The sequence below is a fragment of the Xenopus tropicalis genome, chromosome 10, assembly GCF_000004195.4.
Source record: "Xenopus tropicalis strain Nigerian chromosome 10, UCB_Xtro_10.0, whole genome shotgun sequence".
In the NCBI taxonomy this organism is placed as follows: domain Eukaryota; kingdom Metazoa; phylum Chordata; class Amphibia; order Anura; family Pipidae; genus Xenopus; species Xenopus tropicalis.
In genome coordinates, this window is record NC_030686.2 from 42361134 (window position 1) to 42384778 (window position 23645).

At 44.7% G+C, this 23645-nt stretch overlaps 1 protein-coding gene across 2 annotated transcripts; it reads left to right on the forward strand.

Moving 5' to 3' along the window:
- Window positions 1–486: 486 nt before the first annotated feature.
- Window positions 487–16454, forward strand: rbl1 (retinoblastoma-like 1). 2 transcript variants are annotated; one of them, NM_001142115.1, is given in 21 exon segments: window positions 487–691; window positions 2849–2982; window positions 3128–3328; window positions 3605–3669; window positions 4188–4316; window positions 5457–5605; window positions 5703–5752; window positions 6489–6675; window positions 7522–7801; window positions 7972–8075; window positions 8473–8610; window positions 8780–8941; window positions 9414–9546; window positions 9953–10168; window positions 11345–11550; window positions 11837–12013; window positions 12685–12756; window positions 13421–13508; window positions 13848–13999; window positions 14803–14967; window positions 15098–16451. In NM_001142115.1, coding segments are annotated over 21 exon segments (3147 nt in total). In that variant the 5' UTR covers window positions 487–520; the 3' UTR covers window positions 15266–16451.
- Window positions 16455–23645: the final 7191 nt, after the last annotated feature.

Genomic DNA, 23645 nt, shown 5'->3' on the forward strand with positions numbered 1-23645 from the left:
ATAAGGCGTATTGTGTATAAGCTTTGCCGCCCCGGGCAGTGTAACAACATAGTTGCTAGTCAGGTTCTTCCTTGTAATTCTGGTTCTAAGCCCGAGTCATTTTGCCACAATTAGAGCAGTTTTTCCATCCTCAGCCCAAGCCCGGGAGTATCAGTTTAAATACCTCCCTGGACTTTAAATGTAATTATAAACTACAACCCCCACCATGCAATGCGGTGACTATTTACTTCCTAGAATAATGTGTTCTCCCGCCGAGCCCCTCGGCTGTACCCGGTGACTGAATCGCGTTATTAGACCTCGGGTAAAGTATTGGAGCTCTCCATATACCGGGGGTGCCAGTGTGGCCCGTCTCAGTGAGGGAAATGAGTGGGTTTAGGAGTGGAGGCGAAGATGGCGGAAGGATATAGCGGTGAGGAGGGCAGATTTTCGCGCCTTTTTGCTATCGCGGTGGGCGGGGCCTGGAGCGGCAGGGAAGCGAGTCTGTGGGGAGCGGAGGTTCCCAGTTGGTTGTACCGAGGAAATGCAGCGAGAGGAGACGGACACCGAGGCTTCCAACTCGTCGGACGGGGGCCCGGGGGAGGCGGTGCAAGAGCAGCTGGAGACTTTGTGCCGGGAGCTCAACTTGGACCAGGAGACCGGGGCCGAGACTATCAGAGACTTTACCCGGACATGGAGCACCTACAGCCTGGAGGTAACCGGCCTGACTCATACCGGGGCCGCCGTGCCTTCTGTCCCACTGTCTGGCACTTCCGTATCCTGCCTTGTACTCTGGGGGCCCCCTGCCCTCCTGCCTTGTACTCTGGGGGCCCCCCTGCCCTCCTGCCTTGTACTCTGGGGGCCCCCCTGCCCTCCTGCCTTGTACTCTGGGGGTCCCCCTGCCCTGCCCTCCTGCCTTGTACTCTGGGGGTCCCCCTGCCCTCCTGCCTTGTACTCTGGGGGTCCCCCTGCCCTCCTGCCTTGTACTCTGGGGGTCCCCCTGCCCTGCCCTCCTGCCTTGTACTCTGGGGGTCCCCCTGCCCTCCTGCCTTGTACTCTGGGGGTCCCCCTGCCCTCCTGCCTTGCACTCTGGGGGTCCCCCTGCCCTCCTGCCTTGCACTCTGGGGGTCCCCCTGCCCTCCTGCCTTGCACTCTGGGGGTCCCCCTGCCCTCCTGCCTTGTACTCTGGGGGTCCCCCTGCCCTGCTGTATGGGGGTCCCCCTGCCCTGCCCTCCTGCCTTGTACTCTGGGGGTCCCCCTGCCCTCCTGCTTTGCTGTGTGGGGGTCCCCCTGCCCTGCCCTCCTGCTTTGCTGTGTGGGGGTCCCCCTGCCCTCCTGCTTTGCTGTGTGGGGGTCCCCCTGCCCTCCTGCTTTGCTGTGTGGGGGTCCCCCTGCCCTCCTGCTTTGCTGTGTGGGGGTCCCCCTGCCCTCCTGCTTTGCTGTGTGGGGGTCCCCCTGCCCTCCTGCTTTGCTGTGTGGGGGTCCCCCTGCCCTCCTGCTTTGCTGTGTGGGGGTCCCCCTGCCCTCCTGCTTTGCTGTGTGGGGGTCCCCCTGCCCTCCTGCTTTGCTGTGTGGGGGTCCCCCTGCCCTCCTGCTTTGCTGTGTGGGGGTCCCCCTGCCCTCCTGCTTTGCTGTGTGGGGGTCCCCCTGCCCTCCTGCTTTGCTGTGTGGGGGTCCCCCTGCCCTCCTGCTTTGCTGTGTGGGGGTCCCCCTGCCCTCCTGCTTTGCTGTGTGGGGGTCCCCCTGCCCTCCTGCTTTGCTGTGTGGGGGTCCCCCTGCCCTCCTGCTTTGCTGTGTGGGGGTCCTGCATCCTTGCCCCCCCTCCCCTGACTTTGCCTTCTGAATGTGACAGGATGTTAGAATGTAAGCTCCAATGGCGCAGGGACAGCTGGGTATATTGTGTAATCTGTGTGTGTCAGTGTTGGGGAGTATATCCGCCCCACACTATCCTGGGATTCATTGGTCTGTGTGCCTACAAGTTGTGGATGGTGGCCCCGTCTCTTAGTAGCCGGGCGCCCCATTTTTAGGCCCAGTGCAGCATTGGGATAGGAGCCCCCAGCCCCCATATTTGTGTGTATTTGTCATGTTGTAGATACAAGAGCTGCGACAGTTGCATACAGTACAAACCCAATATGTTTATGCTGAATTCACCGTGTAGCTTTAGATGGCAGTGTATGTGGGATAGTCCTGCCCCTAGTGCCGGGGCTCTGGGCATGTACTGACATGACAGCTGATTGCCGGCACGTGGGGGAGGCACAGGAACTGCACAGATTTGCCATTTTAAATGTCAGCCACGTTGTCCGGGGCTAATACTCAGCAGCAGCTGTTACCTCCTCGCCCAGTGCTCCCTCTGAGCCTCCCATAGCCACCCGGGGGCAGATCAGCGTGTAGGGCCTGTGCCTAGAAATGTAGGAGAAATTCAGCTTTAAATTTCGTTCTTACTATTTATTTTCCAACACATAAAGAGCCAGCATATTCATTAGCATTGAATGAATGGACCAATCTAATGTTTCATTTTGTCTTCATTATTTGTTAATGTTTGTAGTCAGCCTGCATCTGATAATACCATCAGCTTGTTGGGGGCCTTCAACTGATCATTGTCTGTTCTGATTTCCAACAGCTGCCTAGTTGTTAGGGTAAATAATACTTAGCAACCAGACAGCATAATTTCAATTGGCCATAACATAAAAAATTGGAATTTGTCTCTGAGTAATGGAGTCTTCGTTAGATGGAAACAAAGTGTTGTGCTGCATACAGAGCCTCAAAAAAGCATGTGGATCGTTTACCTTTGCTCTCAGCTTTTAGTTTAATATTATTCTAGCTCTGTCTCTCAAGTGGAGAATTTACAGGATTGTTTTCCTGCGTCTTTTAGGGAGAAGTGAAGCATTGGCTCGCGTGTGCCCTGTACGCAGCATGTCGCAAAGGTGTCATACCGACAGTGGGGAAGGGCATCATGGAGGGAAATGGCGTGTCGCTCACACGGATACTGCGCTCTGCAAAACTGAGGTATGTGCAGAAATTCCTTTACATAGCAGTCATTTTTCATCCAATGTATGTAAATGGTAACTGGGGCTATTTCTAGCCTGGGCGATACTGCTCAGGGTATGTACCCCCCAATCGCTTCACGCTCTGTTCCTTCATTGTTCCGCAGCTTGATTCAGTTCTTCAATAAAATGAAGAAGTGGATAGACATGTCCAACCTTCCGCAGGAGTTCCGCGAGCGAGTGGAGCGCTTGGAAAGGAACTTCGAGGTGGCCACCGTTATATTTAAGAAATTTGAGCCCATCTTTCGGGAGATATTTCAAAACCCTCACGAGGAGCCGCCGAGATTACCAAGGAGCAGGAAGCAAAGGTGGGGTGTAATGGGGCATACCCCAGTACCTTGGTTTTAATATTCTCTTATGGGCAACTAGAGAAGCCCACTGCAAGGACTTATTGGCCAGTGGCTAGCACTGGAAACAGGTGCTTTTTTTACTGGAATCAGTATGAGCCCATTCTATAGGATTGTTCTGCAGAAGGAACAACTAATAAGCCAAAGGTTCCCCCCCCCCAGCTTGTTTTTTCTGATCTTTAAAACAGCATTATTTGTAGAATTGATATCGTTAACTGGCAGTGTTTTGTTCTCCAGGAGGCTGCAGTGCAGTGCCAAAGATCTCTTCAGTTTCTGCTGGACATTATTCGTATACTCCAAGGGTAAGTCTTGTCTAATGTACTGCCGTGTTTGGATAGTGATATCGCAGGTTCTAGGTTCCTCTAGGAATGCTCTAGGACAAAGGAAGGAGGGTCTGGCATTTACCAACAAACATTATTGTAAAGGAATGTGGCGTATTTATATACTATAATGGTAGCAAAGTGAAAAGTCTCCAGTTAATTTTAAACTCCCCAGCTACACCGTGAGTGGCCTAACCCATGGCTTCTCTTGAAGAATATCTTTGGGGTAATCACAAAATGGTTGTCGGGGTCAGTGACCCTAGCGGTAAAGGCAGTTTATTGTCGTTCAGTACTTCTGTTTTGGCACATAGCAGTCGAGATACCATCTGAAGAACTAAAAGTAAACTTTTAAAGACACTTAGAAAATGTCTGTCTACGCCATGCTGCAAGTTAATTTAAAGAGAAACTACTACTTATATGATATAGGCAGTTTTATAGCTATTACATATATTCACCTTCAGAGAGGAGACACACTTACTTAAAAACATTCTGGTTTCTAGGTAATTTCTGCTTGATTGGAGATGACTTGGTTAATTCTTATCACTTGCTTTTGTGCTGCTTGGACCTTATTTATGCACACGTGCTGCAGTGCCCTAATAAGGAAGATCTGCTAAATCCTTCTTTTACTGGTATGTATTATCACTCTTTTTCTATGCAAAATATAACATGAGTCTTAGCTCTGTCATTACAAAAAAACCAAATGGATGGGATGTTTCAGCTGCCCGTGCCCCTCAGCTGCTGAGCCGGGGCTTTTTTCAGATGCAAAGTAAAAGCTCTGTCACTTCAGAGAGCTCTCAGAATAGTGCCCACCAATAAGTGAGTGCTATTTGCCCCATGTGTGCCACTATGTGACTGGCTTATGTGCTGGCTAATCTTGTTGGCCTGTATATGGTACTTGTACTCCATATACTGGAATTGTCTATATTTTCTCTAATATACAACAAATAGTTTTTATCAGTAAACCAAGAGATGGCCCTCCAGATCTTGTTGGGCTTCAACATCCAGCTGTAGGCAGTACTGTGCGCAGTTAAAATGTGTGGAGGGGCCTCTTATTTATCGATCATGGTTATATATTGTGATATGCTGTACTGTATTGTCTGACTGCTAGATGTCACTTGGTGTTTAGGCTTTGGCATCTCTACTCTGTTTAATACTATAGATCAGTGCAGTCCAACTTATTACATGTAATGGGCCAGCTATATCTTATGCAGCAAGTTGGAAAGCCAAATAATGTCATATAGTGAAGCCTATGGAGTGTCTGAGCAGACTGGGGGCCTTAAAAATCCAAACTGGGGGACCACGGGCTGAATGGGGCCCTCCACAGGACAGCCCTGCTATAGATACTAAATACATTATACTGTTGCTAGGTTTTAAAATGGACTGAACACAGTGGTTACCTGAGTGGCATCCTTTCACTATTGCCTTAGTTTTCAGTGGGTGTAAAATTGAAAAGGATTTAAGGCTAAACTCCATGACTCCAACAAGACTCACGATCCGACTTAAATTACAAATTATGGAGATCAGATTTGGTACAGAATCTTGTGCTGTTGTGTGGTGTTGAACGACCAGATCGCAAAATCTGATCCAAATCTCCTGTGTAGCTTAGCCCTTAGAAAACCATTATTCTGAGGGATTTACTCATTGCCACCCATGTCGGTGGCTTACACGGGAACATTTGCTGCTTGTTTAACATGGAGGTGAGGGGTAGAATTGAGGTTCATGAACTGCTGCCACTTTGTATGATGCTGAATTCCTCTGTGCCTCTCCAGCAAAGCTCCCTGCCCTTGACCCCAGCTCAGAGGATGCCCCGTGTATCATTAGAGCACTGTGTGAGCTGTACGATGGAATATTTGTGGAAGCCAAGGGGATAAAAGAGCATTACTTCAAGCCATACATATCAAAGCTTTATGATAAAAAGGTAACTAAACAGACGCCCATCCTACTGCACTGTAAATAAAGCTCATTACTAAATGACTTATTTTATCTTGATTAATTGTCTTTTTTTTTTTTTACAGATTTTAAAAGGAGCCTGCTTATTGGATGTATCTAGTTTCACAGATAACAAGTGAGTAATTTATCTTTTAAGTTGTAGTGTAAAGGTCCCCATACACGGGCCAATTCTAGCTGTCGATATGGGTCCCTTAGACAGATTCGGCAGCTAATCGGCCCGTGTATGGGGACTACCGACGGGCCTGCCCGACCAATATCTGGCCTGAAATCGGCCAGATATCGATCGGGCAGGTTAAAAATCTAGTCTGATCGGGGACCACATCGGCTTGTTGATGCGGTTCCCGGACTGACTTTGCCTATACCCGTCGTTATAGTTCGATAGAATTAGCCTGGATTCTACTGATATCACCCACCCGTAGGTGGGGGATATCAGGAGAAGATCCGCTCGCTTGACAACATCGCCAAGCGAGTGGATCTTAAGGTGTATGGGGGACCATAACCTCCAGGGGGCATGGTGCACAATCAGTTTGGAGAGGCACTATTGTATTTAACCAGATTGGTTAGCCATACCGCTACTCTTCTGATCTAGTGCTGCCATATTGGACTGTAGTCATTCAGATTGGTTAACTGCTATGTTTGCGGGTGGGACCTGTCTCTCTGGGTGATTTTGCATTATTCGCCACCCTAAACTGACTAAACAAAATTGCCCTATTTGTGGGCAGCCAGATCTCTGGAGTACTGATGTAAGAATTTGTATGTTATTTCCTTGCAGTAATTTGTAATAAAACCTTTTGGACTGAGATGATCAAATAAACTTTCTATAAACGAATTGTATCCCTTCTTTCCCACAGTAAATCCTTAAATAAGGAGTATGAAGAGTACGTCCTTACTAAGGGAGACTTTGATGAGAGGGTGTTTCTGGGTGTAGATGCAGAAGAGGAGATTGGAAGTCCCAGAAAATTTGTTGTGGAATTTCCCATGGGAATCTGCACTCCACGGAAACAAATGGAAAGCAACCTGCAGCAACATTTTGAGAGGGTAACATTGGCTAAATGGTTCCACAATGAAAAATCATTACTTCTAAAAATATCCACTGTTCTTTTGAGTTAAGGGGGTCAATCCTAAAGGGTTAATTAAGGTTAGGTTTGGCTTGAGTGATTATTTGTGCCCTGGGTACCCCTGGAACTACAGCAGGGTGACTGTTACCCCAATGTTTCTATATATCTGTAACCTTGTTATGGGCTAAGGGGGCCCAGCCTGAAGGCCAGTTAGGGGGGGATTTGGGGTGAGTGCTTATTTGTGCCCTGGGTACCCCTGGAACTATAGCGGGGTGACTGTTACCCCAATGTTTCTATATATCTGTAACCTTGTTATGGGCTAAGGGGGCCCAGCCTGAAGGCCAGATAGGGGGGGATTTGGGGTGAGTGCTTATTTGTGCCCTGGGTACCCCTGGAACTATAGCAGGGTGACTGTTACCCCAATGTTTCTATATATCTGTAACCTTGTTATGGGCTAAGGGGGCCCAGCCTGAAGGCCAGTTAGGGTGGGATTTGGGGTGAGTGATTATTTGTGCCCTGGGTACCCCTGGAACTATAGCAGGGTGACTGTTACCCCAATGTTTCTATATATCTGTAGCCTTGTTATGGGCTAAGGGGGCTCAGCCTGAAGGCCAGTTAGGGGGGGATTTGGGGTGAGTGCTTATTTGTGCCCTGGGTACCCCTGGAACTATAGCGGGGTGACTGTTACCCCAATGTTTCTATATATCTGTAACCTTGTTATGAGCTAAGGGGGCCCAGCCTGAAGGCCAGTTAGGGGGAGATTTCTGTTACACCTGTCTATGGTCGCAGCAATATAACACTTGGAATCTTTCACTTCATTTTGCAGAAAAGGTCTTTTGCACCATCCACTCCTCTGACTGGTAGAGGTTACCTGAAGGAGGAGCCAACTGTAATCACGCCTGTTTCATCGGCAACACAGTGTGTGAGCAGGTTACAGAGCATGGTGGCAGGGCTCAGAAATGCTCCAAGTGAGCAGCTGATCGAAGTTTTCAAGTCCTGTGTTAGAAACCCATTAGAGAATGTATTGAATATTGTCCGAGATATCGGACGTCGATTCTGCCATCACTATACACAATCCACAGAAGACCAGCCTGGGTCTCATATTGGTAAGAATCCATACAGATCATTTGTTTCATTATAGCTTTTAGTCAAATTTATGGGCAATAATTTTTCATATACCTACATTATTTGTTGTGTTTGTGTAAGCTAATTAATTTTTGCTCAAATGTGAAATTTGTCACGCTTTTTTTTTTTTTTTTTTTTTTTTTTTTTTAAGATTTTGCAGTCAATCGGTGGAAACTGGCTGAAATTTTGTACTTTAAAGTACTAGAGACCATAGTTGTCCAGGAAAGCAAGAGACTTCATGGGAAAGATTTGACGGTAAGAAATAAAAGATCTCATTGGGATTGTCTTAACGAGATCCACAGGCACCGGCCCATGAGAAAAATACTCCCAGCACATTGCCCTGGCATCTTTTATCATAAGAGCTTCATTCTTTTGCCATTACCCCTGCACAATATACTACATTTTGGCCCTGGCCAAGGGAAAAATACTTGGCAATCTATCCTAACATTTTGCCCCTGCCCCACAGTGAAATATAATTTACATGTCATTTTAAAAGTGTTTTAAAAACATAAGGATACCTGTGGCTTCAAATTAAGTACATATTGTGACGCTCAGATAATACGGGGTAGCTGGATTCTTATTGGATTTTATAATCTAGCCAATGGCTGCTTATTTCCAGTGTCTCATTGTATTCTCCCTTTATTTTTTTCAGGCTCTACTAGAGCAGGACATCTTTCATCAGTCACTGATTGCCTGCTGTCTGGAAATTGTGCTATTTGCTTACAGTTCTCCCAGAACCTTCCCCTGGACCATTGAAGTACTTAATCTGAGTGCTTTCTACTTCTACAAAGTAAGTTCTGGAAAACACCACAGCTGAATAAAACTAAATATTAAAAGTGCATGTTTTCTACTTGCGTCAAATGGAAAATTAAGTTGAACTCTTGGATGGTTATTGGGGTGGGAAGTCCCCCACAATTCCTTCCCGTGACACTTTTATTTCCAACCTTAATCCCTTTTAGGTAATAGAAGTGTTTATTCGTTCCGAAGATGGGCTGTCACGGGATATGGTGAAACACCTCAATACCATTGAAGAACAGATTTTGGAGAGCCGTGCTTGGACCAGCGACTCGGTTCTCTGGGTGCATCTTGACGCTGTTGATAATGTGCCAACCTGTGAAGAAGTACGTTCAATATGGCCACACCTGTCCTTTCATTACTTCTTGCTCAATAAATACAGCACAATGATCGCAAAAAACTAAACTTGTGTTGGTTTCTTAACATAATTGAATAATTGTGACACAAGTTTAGTTTGGTACCTTTGTGTTACAGATCGCTAAATGCTATACGATATCAAATGACTGGATAGACACAGCACAGAATAGTCCCAATCTGTGTATTTTTATTTCTGGACAGCAGTGTTACTGTTCCCTTATACAGAACAGTACAGGCTTATAGCTTAGTGTTTGCACAAAACATACCTTCCTTGTATATTTGAATCATACGTATGGTTAATAAGCTGCCGTCTTTCCTGCCAGTGCTCAGGTCGGTCTTTTCCTTATTTGGTGTTGAAACAGCACCACTGATCATTTAGATCATTAGAACTGGTTTTTATTTTTTGATTTAAAACTGAAGAGGTTTTCTTTCATTTCATAGGTAATCATACCCAGCAACTTTGAAACTGGGAATGAGGCTGGGGTGGGCCACTTGCCCATGATGCCTGCATCTCCCATTGTTCATCCTCGGTTGAAAGAAGTTCGAACTGACCTAGGAGGATCGTTCAGGCGAGGTGAGAAACTGGGTCGGAGGGTTATCCACAAATTAAGAGACCATAAAATTATAATAAAACTGCACTTGGGAGCAAATGTTTAATGTTGTGGGGTTTTTTTCTGGGGAATAATTTGATATAATATCTTATAAGTTTATGTACTTTGTTGATGCCCACTATTTGACATTCTCAGTTTGATAATGATTTTTCACAAGATAATTTGGGGAAGGATGGGCTGAAGTTGCAACCCTGTACTATTTGCTGCTTCTACTTCACTCAACAGCAGAGAGTGAACAGAGAAGTAATTTTGCCATAAGAAATGGTTGTATGTGTTTTATTCAGCAGTGTGAATGGTTGTTTTCCAAGCTTTCCTTTGTAGCATGGATAGAGATGTATTTCAGTGTTTTTTGTTTTTTTTTTCTTTTAGACTGCCAGCCACTCTCTCCAATTTCTGTTCATGACCGCTACAGTTCACCAGCTGCTGGCAGTGCCAAGAGGAGGCTCTTTGGGGATGACTGCCCAAGGGAGCAAACTGTGGACAAAATAACCACACCTGATATCACCCGCATAAGGATTGCATTAAGCCCCTCTCCTGATAAAACTGCCCAGTCTATTGGGCAGACTATTGCTATACCTGTGCAAGGTAAATACTGGTGCTTAAAAGTGAAAGCTTTATTCTTAACCTTTCTAGGATTGGACACGTTAGTATGTCAGTGACCGTTTTGGCTTCTGTTTCTGATTAATTTTTCAAAGTATTTGTAAAAGGCCACTTGGTATAACATTTGGGCCAGTCTTATAACAGGGTTACAGATAGGAGCACCCTGCTATAGTTCCAGGGGTACCCAGGGCACAAATAAGCACTCACCCCAAATCCCCCCCTAACTGGCCTTCAGGCTGGGCCCCCTTAGCCCATAACAAGGTTACAGATATATAGAAACATTGGGGTAACAGTCACCCTGCTATAGTTCCAGGAGTACCCAGGGCACAAATAAGCACTCACCCCAAATCCCCCCCCTAACTGGCCTTCCGGCTGGGCCCCCTTAGCCCATAACAAGGTTACAGATATATAGAAACATTGGGGTAACAGTCACCCTGCTATAGTTCCAGGGGTACCCAGGGCACAAATAAGCACTCACCCCAAATCCCCCCTAACTGGCCTTCAGGCTGGGCCCCCTTAGCCCATAACAAGGTTACAGATATATAGAAACATTGGGGTAACAGTCACCCTGCTATAGTTCCAGGGGTACCCAGGGCACAAATAAGCACTCACCCCAAATCCCCCCCCTAACTGGCCTTCAGGCTGGGCCCCCTTAGCCCATAACAAGGTTACAGATATATAGAAACATTGGGGTAACAGTCACCCTGCTATAGTTCCAGGGGTACCCAGGGCACAAATAAGCACTCACCCCAAATCCCCCCCTAACTGGCCTTCAGGCTGGGCCCCCTTAGCCCATAACAAGGTTACAGATATATAGAAACATTGGGGGTAACAGTCACCCTGCTATAGTTCCAGGGGTACCCAGGGCACAAATAAGCACTCACCCCAAATCCCCCCCTAACTGGCCTTCAGGCTGGGCCCCCTTAGCCCATAACAAGGTTACAGATATAGAAACATTGGGGTAACAGTCACCCTGCTATAGTTCCAGGGGTACCCAGGGCACAAATAAGCACTCACCCCAAATCCCCCCCCTAACTGGCCTTCAGGCTGGGCCCCCTTAGCTCAACACATATGGGTGGGAGTATTGGCTTTTTATCTGCTGGGGGGAAAATGCCAAGTTTGATATTAGCCTTTTAATCCATTACTGCTACTACTTCTTAGGTTTAGCGAATGAAAGTGTCAAAAGCCTTTTTCTACCAATGAAAACGTCTCCTCCACAAAGTGAAAATTATGTTCCGGTCCCTTTGACTGCGCAAGCACTGATTAGCCCACTTACAAAGCGTCAGTTGGGCAGAATGCCGGAATCCTGCCCCACATCAGCGCGCAAGCCCAAGAAAACTGGCTCTCTGGCTTTGTTCTTTAGAAAGGTGAGCTCAAATATATTCAAAATTATTTGCTTGTGACTTCACGTGACCCTTTACCTGCCGGCGATGTAGGTTCTCTGTTTCTACCTTTAAACGACACTGTCCATCTAATAAAAAAAAAAATTAGAAACCTGTGAACTACAATTCCCAGAAATCCTAGTTTAGGCCGAGAGTTGAAGCTAAGCCAGTAAGATGGATGTTTACCCACTACTGTAATAATGCTTAGTGCTTAGTATCATGTTCTTTTGGGCAACTATGGAACTTTGCAGCCATGTACTTTGTACTGTAGGTCTATCACTTGGCGAGTGTCCGTCTCCGTGACTTGTGCCTGAAGCTGGATGTGTCCAATGATTTGCGCCGAAAGATCTGGACTCTGTTTGTGTACTCGCTGGTCCATTGCACTGACCTAATGAAAGACAGGCACCTGGATCAGCTGCTCCTCTGTGCTGTGTACATTATGGCCAAGGTACGTTTTATCTAAGCTTTAGTACTGCACGGAAGTGGATTATCTCTTGTGAAATGACATCATTCTGTTTACATTGTAAGGGGGGAAAAAGTTATTTTATTTATATTTAGTGCAGAATGTGCCATCAGGAATTGGCCAGCTAACTTAAATCCATACCTTTTAAATGAGAAAGAAAGGTATTTTGGCATTTTACTGCCAATAGATTAGTCATTAGTGCCACCTAGAAAGCTATATATTCTGCAGAAAGCTTTACCATACCTGAGTAAAGAGCCCTAGAAGCTTTCTCTGTTTGTTTAAGATTGCAGCTGCCATTTTAGCTTGGTCTCGGTAGCTTCCCTTAGCTCATATCACACATTCTAATGGGAGGGGGAACAGGAGGAGGGAGAGAGGTGAGAGCTGCGCAGACTGGGGCTCTGGGAATTAAGGATTATTCTGAGAGAGTAATTCAAGAACATGTTGACATAAAATAAAGAAATCCTGTGTTTCTTTTGCTAGAGGACTCAGTGCAGTGTTTCTGTGAGTGCTTATGGCTGTATTTACATAGACCTTTCTGATAAAGCTTACTTTTCCATTTTTACTGCTCTAGACATCTAAATATGCCTATTTTATCATGCTGTAATATATAGTCACAGTTCATTTATAAAGTTTCTATTCCATACTTTTTTTCTTAGATCAGTAAAGAAGAGAGGCTGTTTCATGATATCATGAAATGTTACCGGAATCAGCCCCAGGCAAACAGCCATGTAAGTGAATAACCTGTCTCTAGTGCCGTCTGTAGCCATGCCCGGACTGGCAATCTGTGGGTTCAGGCAAATGCCAGAGGGGCTGCTGTAAGGTGCCATAGACAGTCACTATTTATTGGGCTGGGGGGGCTGTTTGGGCCTCTGGGTACTTGGAATGCCAGGACCCAGGCCCAGACTGGCAATCTGTGGGTTCAGGCAAATGCCAGAGGGGCTGCTGTAAGGTGCCATAGACACTCACTATTTATTGGGCTGGGGGGGCTGTTTGGGCCTCTGGGTACTTGGAATGCCAGGACCCAGGCCCAGACTGGCAATCTGTGGGTTCAGGCAAATGCCAGAGGGGCTGCTGTAAGATGCCATAGACAGTCACTATTTATTGGGCTGGGGGGGGCTGTTTGGGCCTCTGGGTACTTGGAACGCCAGGACCCAGGCCCAGACTGGCAATCTGTGGGTTCAGGCAAATGCCAGAGGGGCTGCTGTAAGGTGCCATAGACACTCACTATTTATTGGGCTGGGGGGGGCTGTTTGGGCCTCTGTGTAATTGGAATGCCAGGGCCTATTTTGACTCCCAGGCCAGTCTGTAGCTTACTAGGCTCTCGTGGACTCTGGCTTGGGTTTCTGTCTTTTGCACAAACTGACTCCAGCACTTGTGTTTACGTTTCTGTAGGTTTATAGAAGTGTATTACTGAAGCGGATCCCTCAAGCAAGTGGAGATGAAACAAGCACAAGCCAGGATGTAGAGATGACTGCTCGCAGTAAGAACACTGATTTGCATCCATTTTAAAGCTAAATATGGAGTTCTTGACTCCGTGCATAGTCTTTTAAAGATTTAAAAGTTCATATACTAAAAAGTTGTCCGCTTATTGATGACAAAACACCCATCTGGACAATGGCCTGCTGCTAGATCTCCTGGCATAAAAGTGGGGGCTAATTGTTTGTTCGACTTATCTAGATCAGTATGAATCTTTGCCTCTTTTGAACTGTGGGGCATATACCAACATGGGCTAATTAGAATGACCGTATCATTTGCCAATTGGCTAAGAATGGGGGGGGACAACCAGACCATATAGGTTTTAATCTTCCTTTCTTTGTAGACTCCAGTGACTCGCATCCCACCCCCAGCGGTTTTACCGGAAGCCCCTGTGGCAATGCAGAGCGAGGGGATCTCATCACATTTTACAACAATGTCTATGTAGAACGTGTGAGATCATTTGCACTAAAGTTTGCCAGCACTCAGGATCATCTGGTAAGTTGGATTCATGTGTGAGGGCCACAGGTAGAGTTTGAACAGTTAAGTGTAAGAGAATGTTGTGGGTTTTCAGTCTCCTTTGGTCAATAAGATCAGGAACCAATAAAGTCTGTATTAGAATTAAGCCACAGCGCTGAAAACTGGCATTAAATAATAATCCAATCACTCCCTGTTGTTAATGTTTAAGGTGTGATCCTGCTGGTATTTCTGATTCTAATGCGGCTTTGTTTGCCTTTGTGTTGTGACTATTGTCCTGCTAAGTTTAGCATTGTGTAGAAAGCAGAATTGTTTGCTGTTTTTTGTGTGATTTTGGAATTATTCTCATTGCTTGTTAATGAAACTAACAATTGAATCTATTATATGATTTCTATGGGTTAGTTACTCTAGAGAGGAGGGAGCAGTCTTGAAATAAAAATGGGAGATGTATAAGGGCGAAAAAACATGGGGCGATTAGTTGCCGCAACTTTTTAAAAAGTCTGTTGCGGTGACTAATCGCAGTGACTTTTCTGCCATAGGTTATAATAGAAGTCGCTGCGACTAAACACCCGTGAGTTTTCACTACGCAGATTACTAATCGCCCCCTGTGTCTTCACCCAGATAGAGGACCTAGAAAAAAAGCAATAATAAAATTGTCTTGAGCTGTTTGGTTGCCAGGGTCAGTGACCTTGGCAACCAGCCATCCATCATCATAATGAAGTTACCTAAACTGATCTATCTTTAACATATTAAGTTATTGTGAAGGTGTCCTTTTCCTTTTTATAGCATGGGCCATACATTTGATGTGATTTTTTTCTTTTTAGATGGATGCTCCGCCTCTTTCGCCATTTCCCAGCATCAAGCAACAAGCTATTTCTCCCCGCCGAGTATCCCAGCAGCATTCTATCTATGTGTCTCCCCATAAGAACAGCGGCAGCCTGACTCCCCACACAGCCCTCCTGTACAAGTTTAATGGAAGTCCTTCAAAAGTAAGTTGTGCCCTTGCTGGGGACGTTTATATCCCGATTATAGTTATACAGTAGAATAAAGGGGAGCTTGATTGGTGGCATTGGTTGACATTAAAGGGACTCTGTACTTATTATATTCTGTTTATTGAAGAGCTTGCAGGACATAAACAGCATGCTGAAACAGGAGCAGAGGAGCCGGAAGCGGATCATTGCTATTGACAGCGACACGGAGTCCCCGGCAAAGCGGCTCTGCCAGGAAAATGATGATGCTCTGCTGAAACGCCTGCAGGATGTCGTGAGTGAGAGGGCCAACCATTAGCTGCAGTCTGGCCATTGGCATTCTGTGGTTCCGGCCCATTAAAAAGCTACATTTTAGGCAAGTCTCGGGTCAGTACCCTTCCAACTGGGCCCCCGAGTTCCATTAGGTGTTGGAGACTCTTCTTGCACGTATGATATTGTACACTGTTTGCTAGCTACTGTCTGCAATCTCAATCACTGCAGTTGGCCAAAAGCCTTAGCCACGTGGTCAGTCGTGATGGGACAACTGCCCTGCCGTTTCCATGGTTTTATCTATTTTTTTCTTAACATGATATTTTTAACCTATTGTGATAAAGGAAAGTCTATCGTTCCTCAGTTTTGCCTTTATATGAAACATATATGGCTTACTGAGTTCATCAGGGTTGAATGTTGTGAGCTGTAATAATACTGCCGGTGGAGGCGCCCCCTAGTGGACTGAATTCTATTTCATTACCTGCAGTAGCATTTTACTGATACAAAGCAAAGCTTCATGAGTACATTTTTTAACTATAGACTTTTAATTTTATGAACACTAGCTTTCAGCAGCGCAGCATACAGTTTTTATTGTTCCTTTTTAAGTGTTCTTTTTGCTCCAAAAGCATTAATGGAGATTCTTTTTATTGTAATGTATGAACTTACAGATTGAGTTCAATCAAGATCTGGCAACAAAATCTTGGATTTTCCAGCGTTGCGCTGTGTTTATACAGTCATTTTACGGACTCCAGGGAAAAGGAGTAGAAATATTTGGCAGTGCATTTTCTGTGCTGGGTTTTTCCTGCTCTATCTGCGTGCAGCCATTTTATCTTTTTATTCCTAGCGTAAAATGAAACCCTTTGATGTGAATCTTTGCTGTGCTTTTTTGAGCTGAATGAAATTGTGTAGCATCTACACCTTTTTATGGTTTGCTGGCACCTTTTTAAATCTCTGTACATAACGTTTTATTGTACATTACAATGTCACTTCCATTCAGATGAATCTTCTTGAAGCATCCTATTCACAATTCTGACTTTTACATTATATATGGTACACCAAATAAGAGAGGAGGAATGAAATCTATGCAGCCCCAGATCCTTGCAACAGACCAATGAAGCATCTGCCTGAAATGGAGCTGCAGGTGTACCACAATAGTGTAGGCTGAAGGTTATAGTATATAAATGTATATGTAATATGCCTATGTGTAAATATGTAAAATAAAAAGGTCCCTACTATTACTGGGTACTTGTACTGACTTCTTTTGGTGGGGCTGAAAGCCTAAACAGTTGGAATAACAAAGTGTGGAGGAGCTGTAACTACAATTCCTCATCTGCCTATTTGCCATACTCTGTTGCCCAGCTGATGAACCAATCAGTATCCATAATGGGGTGCAGGGGTCATGGACAGCCAATGTTAAACAGCCTGGGGACCCATTTTATGATCCCAACCTAAAGTTTAAGAATCCCTGGCCTGAGGGTGCACTCTCTATGGTGATTAGCAGCATCCAGCAAAATGAGAATTTCTACCGCAGTTTACAATGACTGCACACAAGGCTGCAGATGCGGACCCACCTTCCATCATTTTCTGAACAGCCCGCACCCGCAAACACAACTCCCGATCCTTCTAATGCTGGCCTGCTAGCTGCAATTAACGGGATCCACACTTTGGTCACCACGCAACTCAAAATGATCAAGGCAGACCTCTCCCTGCTGTGCCAGAACTTCCAAAACCTGCAGAGACCACACAACCTGTGCTTAGCTTTGGTGATCCGACTTGGAGGACGTGGTCCACCGAGTACCGGACAAACTGGCGCAACTTTGGCAACAGGTGCGGGCACTTAATAATAGAGCAGAGGGCTTAAGCAAAGTAATCATCTCAATTGCTCATGTAGATCAAACAGGGCTTGATACCTAGCTAAAGTATTGCTGTTAACTTGGGATGACTATACACTCACTTTCAAATTGAACATGTATGCAGTTCTAGAATCCTGGCCTCTTTAGATGCCCCCTAAGGCAATTAACGTTGAATGACTTAAAGGAACAGTAACACCAAAAAATGAAAGTGTATAAAAGTAATAACAATATAATGTACTGTTGCCCTGCATTGCTACAACTGGTGTTTGCCTCAGAAAGACTACTATAGTTTATATAAGTAAGCTGCTGTGTAGCCATGGGGGCAGCCATTCAAAGGAGAAAAGGCACCGGTTACTTAGCAGATAACAGATAAACCCCCATTATATGGGGCTTATCTACTAGTTATCTGCTATTTAACCTGTGCCTTTTCTCCTAGAAAAAAATTGACAGGCCCTAACTTTATATCTTGGATTAGACTCCTCTATCGTTCCGCAGTTGCCCGAATTAGGGTCAACAACTTTTTCCCCAAGCTTTCCCTCTAACCCACAGCACTAGACAGGGTTGTCCCCTTTCTCCTCTTCTGTTCGCGATTGCAGTAGAGCCCTATGGTATACTAGTCCTCTGGTGTTCTTGGTCTCTGATATGGGAGGCTGGAAGGGAAAATAGTACTGTACACAGACCATTCCTGGCCAACCCTGGGAACTCCCTGAAACATGCTCTAGGTATAGCAGAGATTTAGGGTATTTAGTGGGCTTACTATAAATAAAGGGAAGCTCACCTTCTCCCTGGAGTTACACCGAGGAGAGAGGGCATGTCCAGAGCCTACAATGGGTCACCAAATTCAGTTATTTGGGCATAGTCTTGCTTGCTGCCAACAGATACATCATAGATAATATTGAGCCCGTAATACAAAACCTCAAAAATGTTGAAGGACTGGGTACACCTTCCACTTACATTATACTTAATATATAAATATAATAATCTCACATGAGATTGCCAAGTATATGCAGGGATCTCCAGGTCCATGGGCTAAGGCTCAGGGCAACCCAGGAAAAGTGCATGTCGAAATCAAAAGGGAAAAGTGCACTCATGCCCTAGTAAGAGGGGTGATTAATATATTATAATAAATATATACAGTTAAGTCCATAATTATTTAGACAGAGACAACTTTTTAGTTCTGTACATTACCACAATGAATTTGAAATGAAACAACTCAGATGTAGTTGAAGTGCAGACTGTAATTCAGTGGGGTGAACAAAACGATTGCATAAAAACGTGAGGCCACTAAAGCATTTTTTTTAACACAATCCTTTCATTTCAAGGGCTCAAAAGTATTTAGACAAATTTAACAACTGGTTGTTAAACCCTTTGCTGGCAATGACAGCCTTCTTAAACACATGGACATTTTTTTTTTTTTTTTAAAAACAATAAATGCATTTTTAGCTGTAGTATTGGTAATATTGGGTCTCCAGTCATTCTGCCTGATCCTGGGCATTTAGAAAGAGCCAGCACTGCACAATAGAACTGCTTTCAGACAACAATTGTTTTCTACTGAGACCTGGTGGGATGAAAAATGCGACTGGGCAGTGAATTTAAATGGGTATACGCTTTTTAGGAGGGACAGAGGGATTAAAAAGGGTGGAGGGGTTTGTCTTTATGTAAAGTCAGATTTAAAGCCATGTAATAAAGACATTACCAATGAAAACGTTGAATCTCTTTGGGTAGAAATTTCAGTAGGGCTGAAGGTCACAAAGAAAATGATCATTGGTGTATGCTATAAACCACCCCGTATAGATGAGGGGGATGAGGCCCAGCTACTTTTGCAAATGGAGGAGGCTTCAAAATTGGGTCAAGTTGTTGTTATGGGGGACTTTAATTATCCGGACATTGACTGGAGTAATGGGGTGGCTAAGTCAGAAAAAGCTAGTAGGTTTGTAAATATGCTAAATGGCAACTTTTTATTTCAGGTGGTTCAAGAACCTACTCGGAATGAGTCTATTTTGGACCTGGTAATATCTAATAATACTGAACTTATCTCTAACATTTGTGTGGGTGAGCATTTGGGGAACAGTGATCACAACATGGTCTCCTTTGAGATAATGCTACAGAGACAGCTCTATAAGGGAGTAACTAAAACGCTCAATTTTAGACGTGCAGACTTTGCCAGTTTAAGGGCATCTCTGCAATGTGTCAACTGGGAAAGGCTTTTCATGGGGTTAGACACAGAAGGAAAATGGAACATCTTTAAAACATTGCTTTGTAGGTATACACAACAGTATATCCCCCTTGTAAGCAAGGAGAGGCATCGCAAAGCAAAACCCTTATGGCTGAATAAAAGAGTTAAGGTCGAGGTTGGTAATAAAAAACGTGCTTTTAAAGCGTTCAAGTTAGCTGGGACAGCGGAAACTTTCATCAGGTACAAGGAAGCAAATAAAGCATGCAAAAAAGCTATCAGGCAAGCTAAAATAGAGATGGAAAGGGATATTGCAGATAGGAGTAAAAAGAATCCAAAATTATTTTTTAATTATGTGAATAGTAAAAAAATGAAGCAAGAAGGGGTGGGAACTTTATTATCACGGGGAGGTACGTTGGTTGATGAGAACGGGGAAAAAGCTGAAATTTTGAACTCTTATTTTTCATCTGTCTATACATCTGAGGAGCCAGATAATGAAGGCTTCCCTTTTAATATACCCAGTGCTAGTAATTTAGCTACTGGCGCGTGGGTCACTCAGGAGGAAATTCAAAAGAGACTTGAACATGTAAAGGTAAACAAAGGTCCAGGACCGGATGGGATTCATCCCAGGGTATTAAATGAGCTGAGCGCTGTGATTGCCAAGCCTCTTCACATAATTTTTCAGGATTCGTTGAGGTTTGGCATGGTGCCGAGAGACTGGCGGATTGCTAATGTGGTGCCGTTATTTAAAAAGGGATCTCGTTCTCAGCCTGAAAACTATAGGCCTGTTAGTCTGACATCAGTAGTAGGAAAGCTTCTGGAAGGGGTAATAAGGGATAGGATAGTTGAATACATTGCAGTTCACAATACTATTAGTTTGTGCCACATGGTTTTATGCGTAACAGATCTTGCCAGACTAATTTAGTCGCCTTTTATGAGGAGGTGAGCAGGAACCTTGATGCTGGAATGGCAGTTGATGTCATCTACTTAGATTTTGCTAAAGCGTTTGATACAGTACCTCACAGAAGGTTAATGATCAAATTAAGGAATATTGGCCTAGAACATAATATTTGTAATTGGATAGAAAACTGGCTGAAGGATAGAGTACAAAGAGTGGTGGTAAATGGAACATTTTCTAATTGGGCCAGTGTGGTTAGTGGGTACCGCAGGGGTCAGTCCTTGGTCCTTTGCTTTTTAACTTGTTTATTAATGACCTGGAGGTGGGCATAGACAGTACTGTTTCTATTTTTGCTGATGACACTAAATTGTGCAAAACTATAAGTTCCATGCAGGATGTGCCGCTTTGCAGAGCGATTTGACAAAATTGGAAAACTGGGCAGCAAACTGGGAAATGAGGTTCAATGTTGACAAGTGCAAAGTTATGCACTTTGGTAGGAATAATATAAACGCAAACTATCTACTGAATGGGAGTGTGTTGGGGGCATCCTTAATGGAGAAGGATCTAGGGGTTTTTGTAGATCACAAGTTGTCTAATTCCAGGCAGTGTCATTCTGTGGCTACTAAAGCAAATAAAGTGCTGTCTTGTATAAAAAAGGGCATTGACTCAAGGGATGAGAACATATTTTTGCCGCTTTATAGGTCCCTGGTAAGGCCTCACCTTGAGTATGCAGTGCAGTTTTGGGCTCCAGTCCTTAAGAAGGATATTAATGAGCTGGAGAGAGTGCAGAGACTGCAACTAAACTGGTAAAGGGGATGGAAGGGTTAAACTATGAGGTTAGACTGTCGAGGTTGGGGTTGTTTTCTCTGGAAAAGAGGCGCTTGTGAGGGGACATGATTACTCTGTACAAGTACATTAGAGGGGATTATAGGCAGTTGGGGGGTTCTTTTTTCCCATAAAAACAATCAGCGCACCAGAGGCCCCCCCTTTAGATTAGAGGAACGGAGTTTCCATTTGAAGCAGCGTAGGGGGTTTTTCACGGTGAGGGCAGTGAGGTTGGGGAATGCCCTTCCTAGTGATGGGGTAATGGCAGACTCTGTTAATGCCTTTAAGAGGGGCCTGGATGAGTTTTTGAACAAGCAGAATATCCAAGGCTATTGTGATACTAATATCTACAGTTAGTATTACTGGTTGTATATATATAGTTTATGTATGTGAGTGTATAGATTGGTTAGTATAGGTTGTGTGCTGGGTTTACTCGGATGGGTTGAACTTGATGGACAATGGTCTTTTTTCAACCCTATGTAACTATGTAACTATGTACTGTGCAAGGCAATATTCCAAGTCACAAAACCCAACTTGGCTTTCTCCTGCTTGGGAGCTATTCTCATATCTACCACTATCATGGGAGCATTTTTAGCAATGCAAGCTATCTGTGACTTTGTTTTCATACATTGGGGAAATTCTGACATATGGGTAATCAAATGACACACATGCTTTCCACTAGCGACAAAGGTTTTTGGTGGAAATTTCCCCGCGGGCAACAAAAGTAATGGGAGACAGTATGGGCAGTTTTGTCCCTTTACCCAGTCACTAAAATAGGAGGGTTTCTGCAATAGCAATGCTATTTGTTTAAAGCAGAGCAGTGGCAGCAGTAGAGAACCATGAAGGCACTATCAGTTCAGGCAGCTGAATCCCTTAGGCCAGGGTCGGACTGGGCCGGACAAATCCCGGTGGGCCCCAGACCCGACGCATTAAATTTACAGCTCGGGGGAGGACGGTGGGTGGGGGGTTTAGGGAGGGAGCCCCTTCACCCCCCAGTCTAACCCTGCCTTAGGCTGATATAACTCCAACTTGAAGCACTGCAGTAAAGAGAGACTGAAGTTTATAATGCACAAGTCACATGGCTGAGGGCACCTGGAAAATTAAGGCCATGTCTAGCTCTACTTCGGATTTCAAAAATTTTTTAAAGCAGGACTTCCCTGGAGGAGCGCTATTAACTGATGCATACATGACAGTATTCCTTTAATATAAATGTGGTATTTACCAAACAGAAATGTTTGCAAGGATGAGTCTGCACTCACCCTTTGCCTATGGTATTTATTCTTTTATTATTATAAAAATATTTTTGCCACTTCTAAACAAATACAACCCAGGCATCTGATGCACGAATGCCACTTCCTTGTAGCTGTTGTTGTGTTTGTGGGACAAGCTTACCTGTTACTGCTAATGAGCTGTATTTAGTTCTGACCAGGAACCATACCAACTTTTATCCCAATATAAAGGAAAGCTCAGCTCACAGATGCCTCATTTACAGTGTGCTGCCTAGAGGTAGGTGCTCTATTAGTTACGTGCATGGGGTTGGTTCATATGGGATAGTTGGGCATTTACCAATAAGGTCCTACCAGACAAAACCTTTCTATTGCCTTTACACCCCGGAGGTTCAGCCAAAGGGAAATATGTCTCACTAGGTTGGTTTCACTTTTGGTGCAACTGCCCTGCTAAGTTACTGTGTGGAGCTGTTTTCTACTGCCTGTAGGTTCTGGATCCCAGAGGTTCTGCAGGAGGAAACTCATCTGATCAATCTGACTGGCATCCGTGCTCTGTGCTTTCAGACTTACTCTTTTGGTATGTTGATGTCTCTTTTGGTGCAACTAAATGCCCTTGTTGTTCTGCCTCATATTCTTAAATCAGAGTGTCAATTTGTAATTGGTATGATCCAGTGACTGCAGCCTGTAATGTTGCCCCTATTTGTTTCCAGTTGTGCAGGATGAACCCTTCTAAACCAACTAAGGTACGGCATGTTTACTCTTCAATTCCTCAATTCTGTAATTCTGTAAATCTAGCTATGGGGTGATATGATTATGAATGACCTGTCTCCAAGATGCTTCTGGGTCCTACTCCTACCTGTCCCCTAGCAGTTTTCCTTTAGCAAGCTGGCATAATAACTCCCCATTTAATCATAGAGATTATATCACTTCTTAGTATAGTGGGTATTCTCAGAAATTAGCCCATAATAGGGAAATCACCAAGCAAAACTAGGAAAAGGGGGACTTCCTTACTGCCTACACCTGGATGGTTTCGTCCCTAGCTGGCACACAATCGCCCATGGTCTCCCACAGTAACGACTTTCTGGGCCACAGGTTGCCATTGCTGACTACCCTAGCCACCTCTCACCTCTAGCACCACACCTCCTCCCTGCTAACTAGTCCTAACAAGGTGCAGTCTCCCACCTGGGCTGCCTTCCAAAGTATGTCCTGCCTTCTGGATCTTACTAGGTCAACGAGGAAGCTCCAGGCTCCTACACTCCCTATATAGTCTCTTGGTAGCTAGGATATTCCCACGTTTTGCCATACTTGGTTTCAGGTGGCAATGGATGGGACAATGAAAGCCACTGACTTGTTTTGAGCTGTATGGGGGGCCTTGCTATGCCCTACGGATAACTATTTTTAATCCCATAGGATGAATCGACCAGCTCTACTTAGTTTTTACACTTTGTCCTACT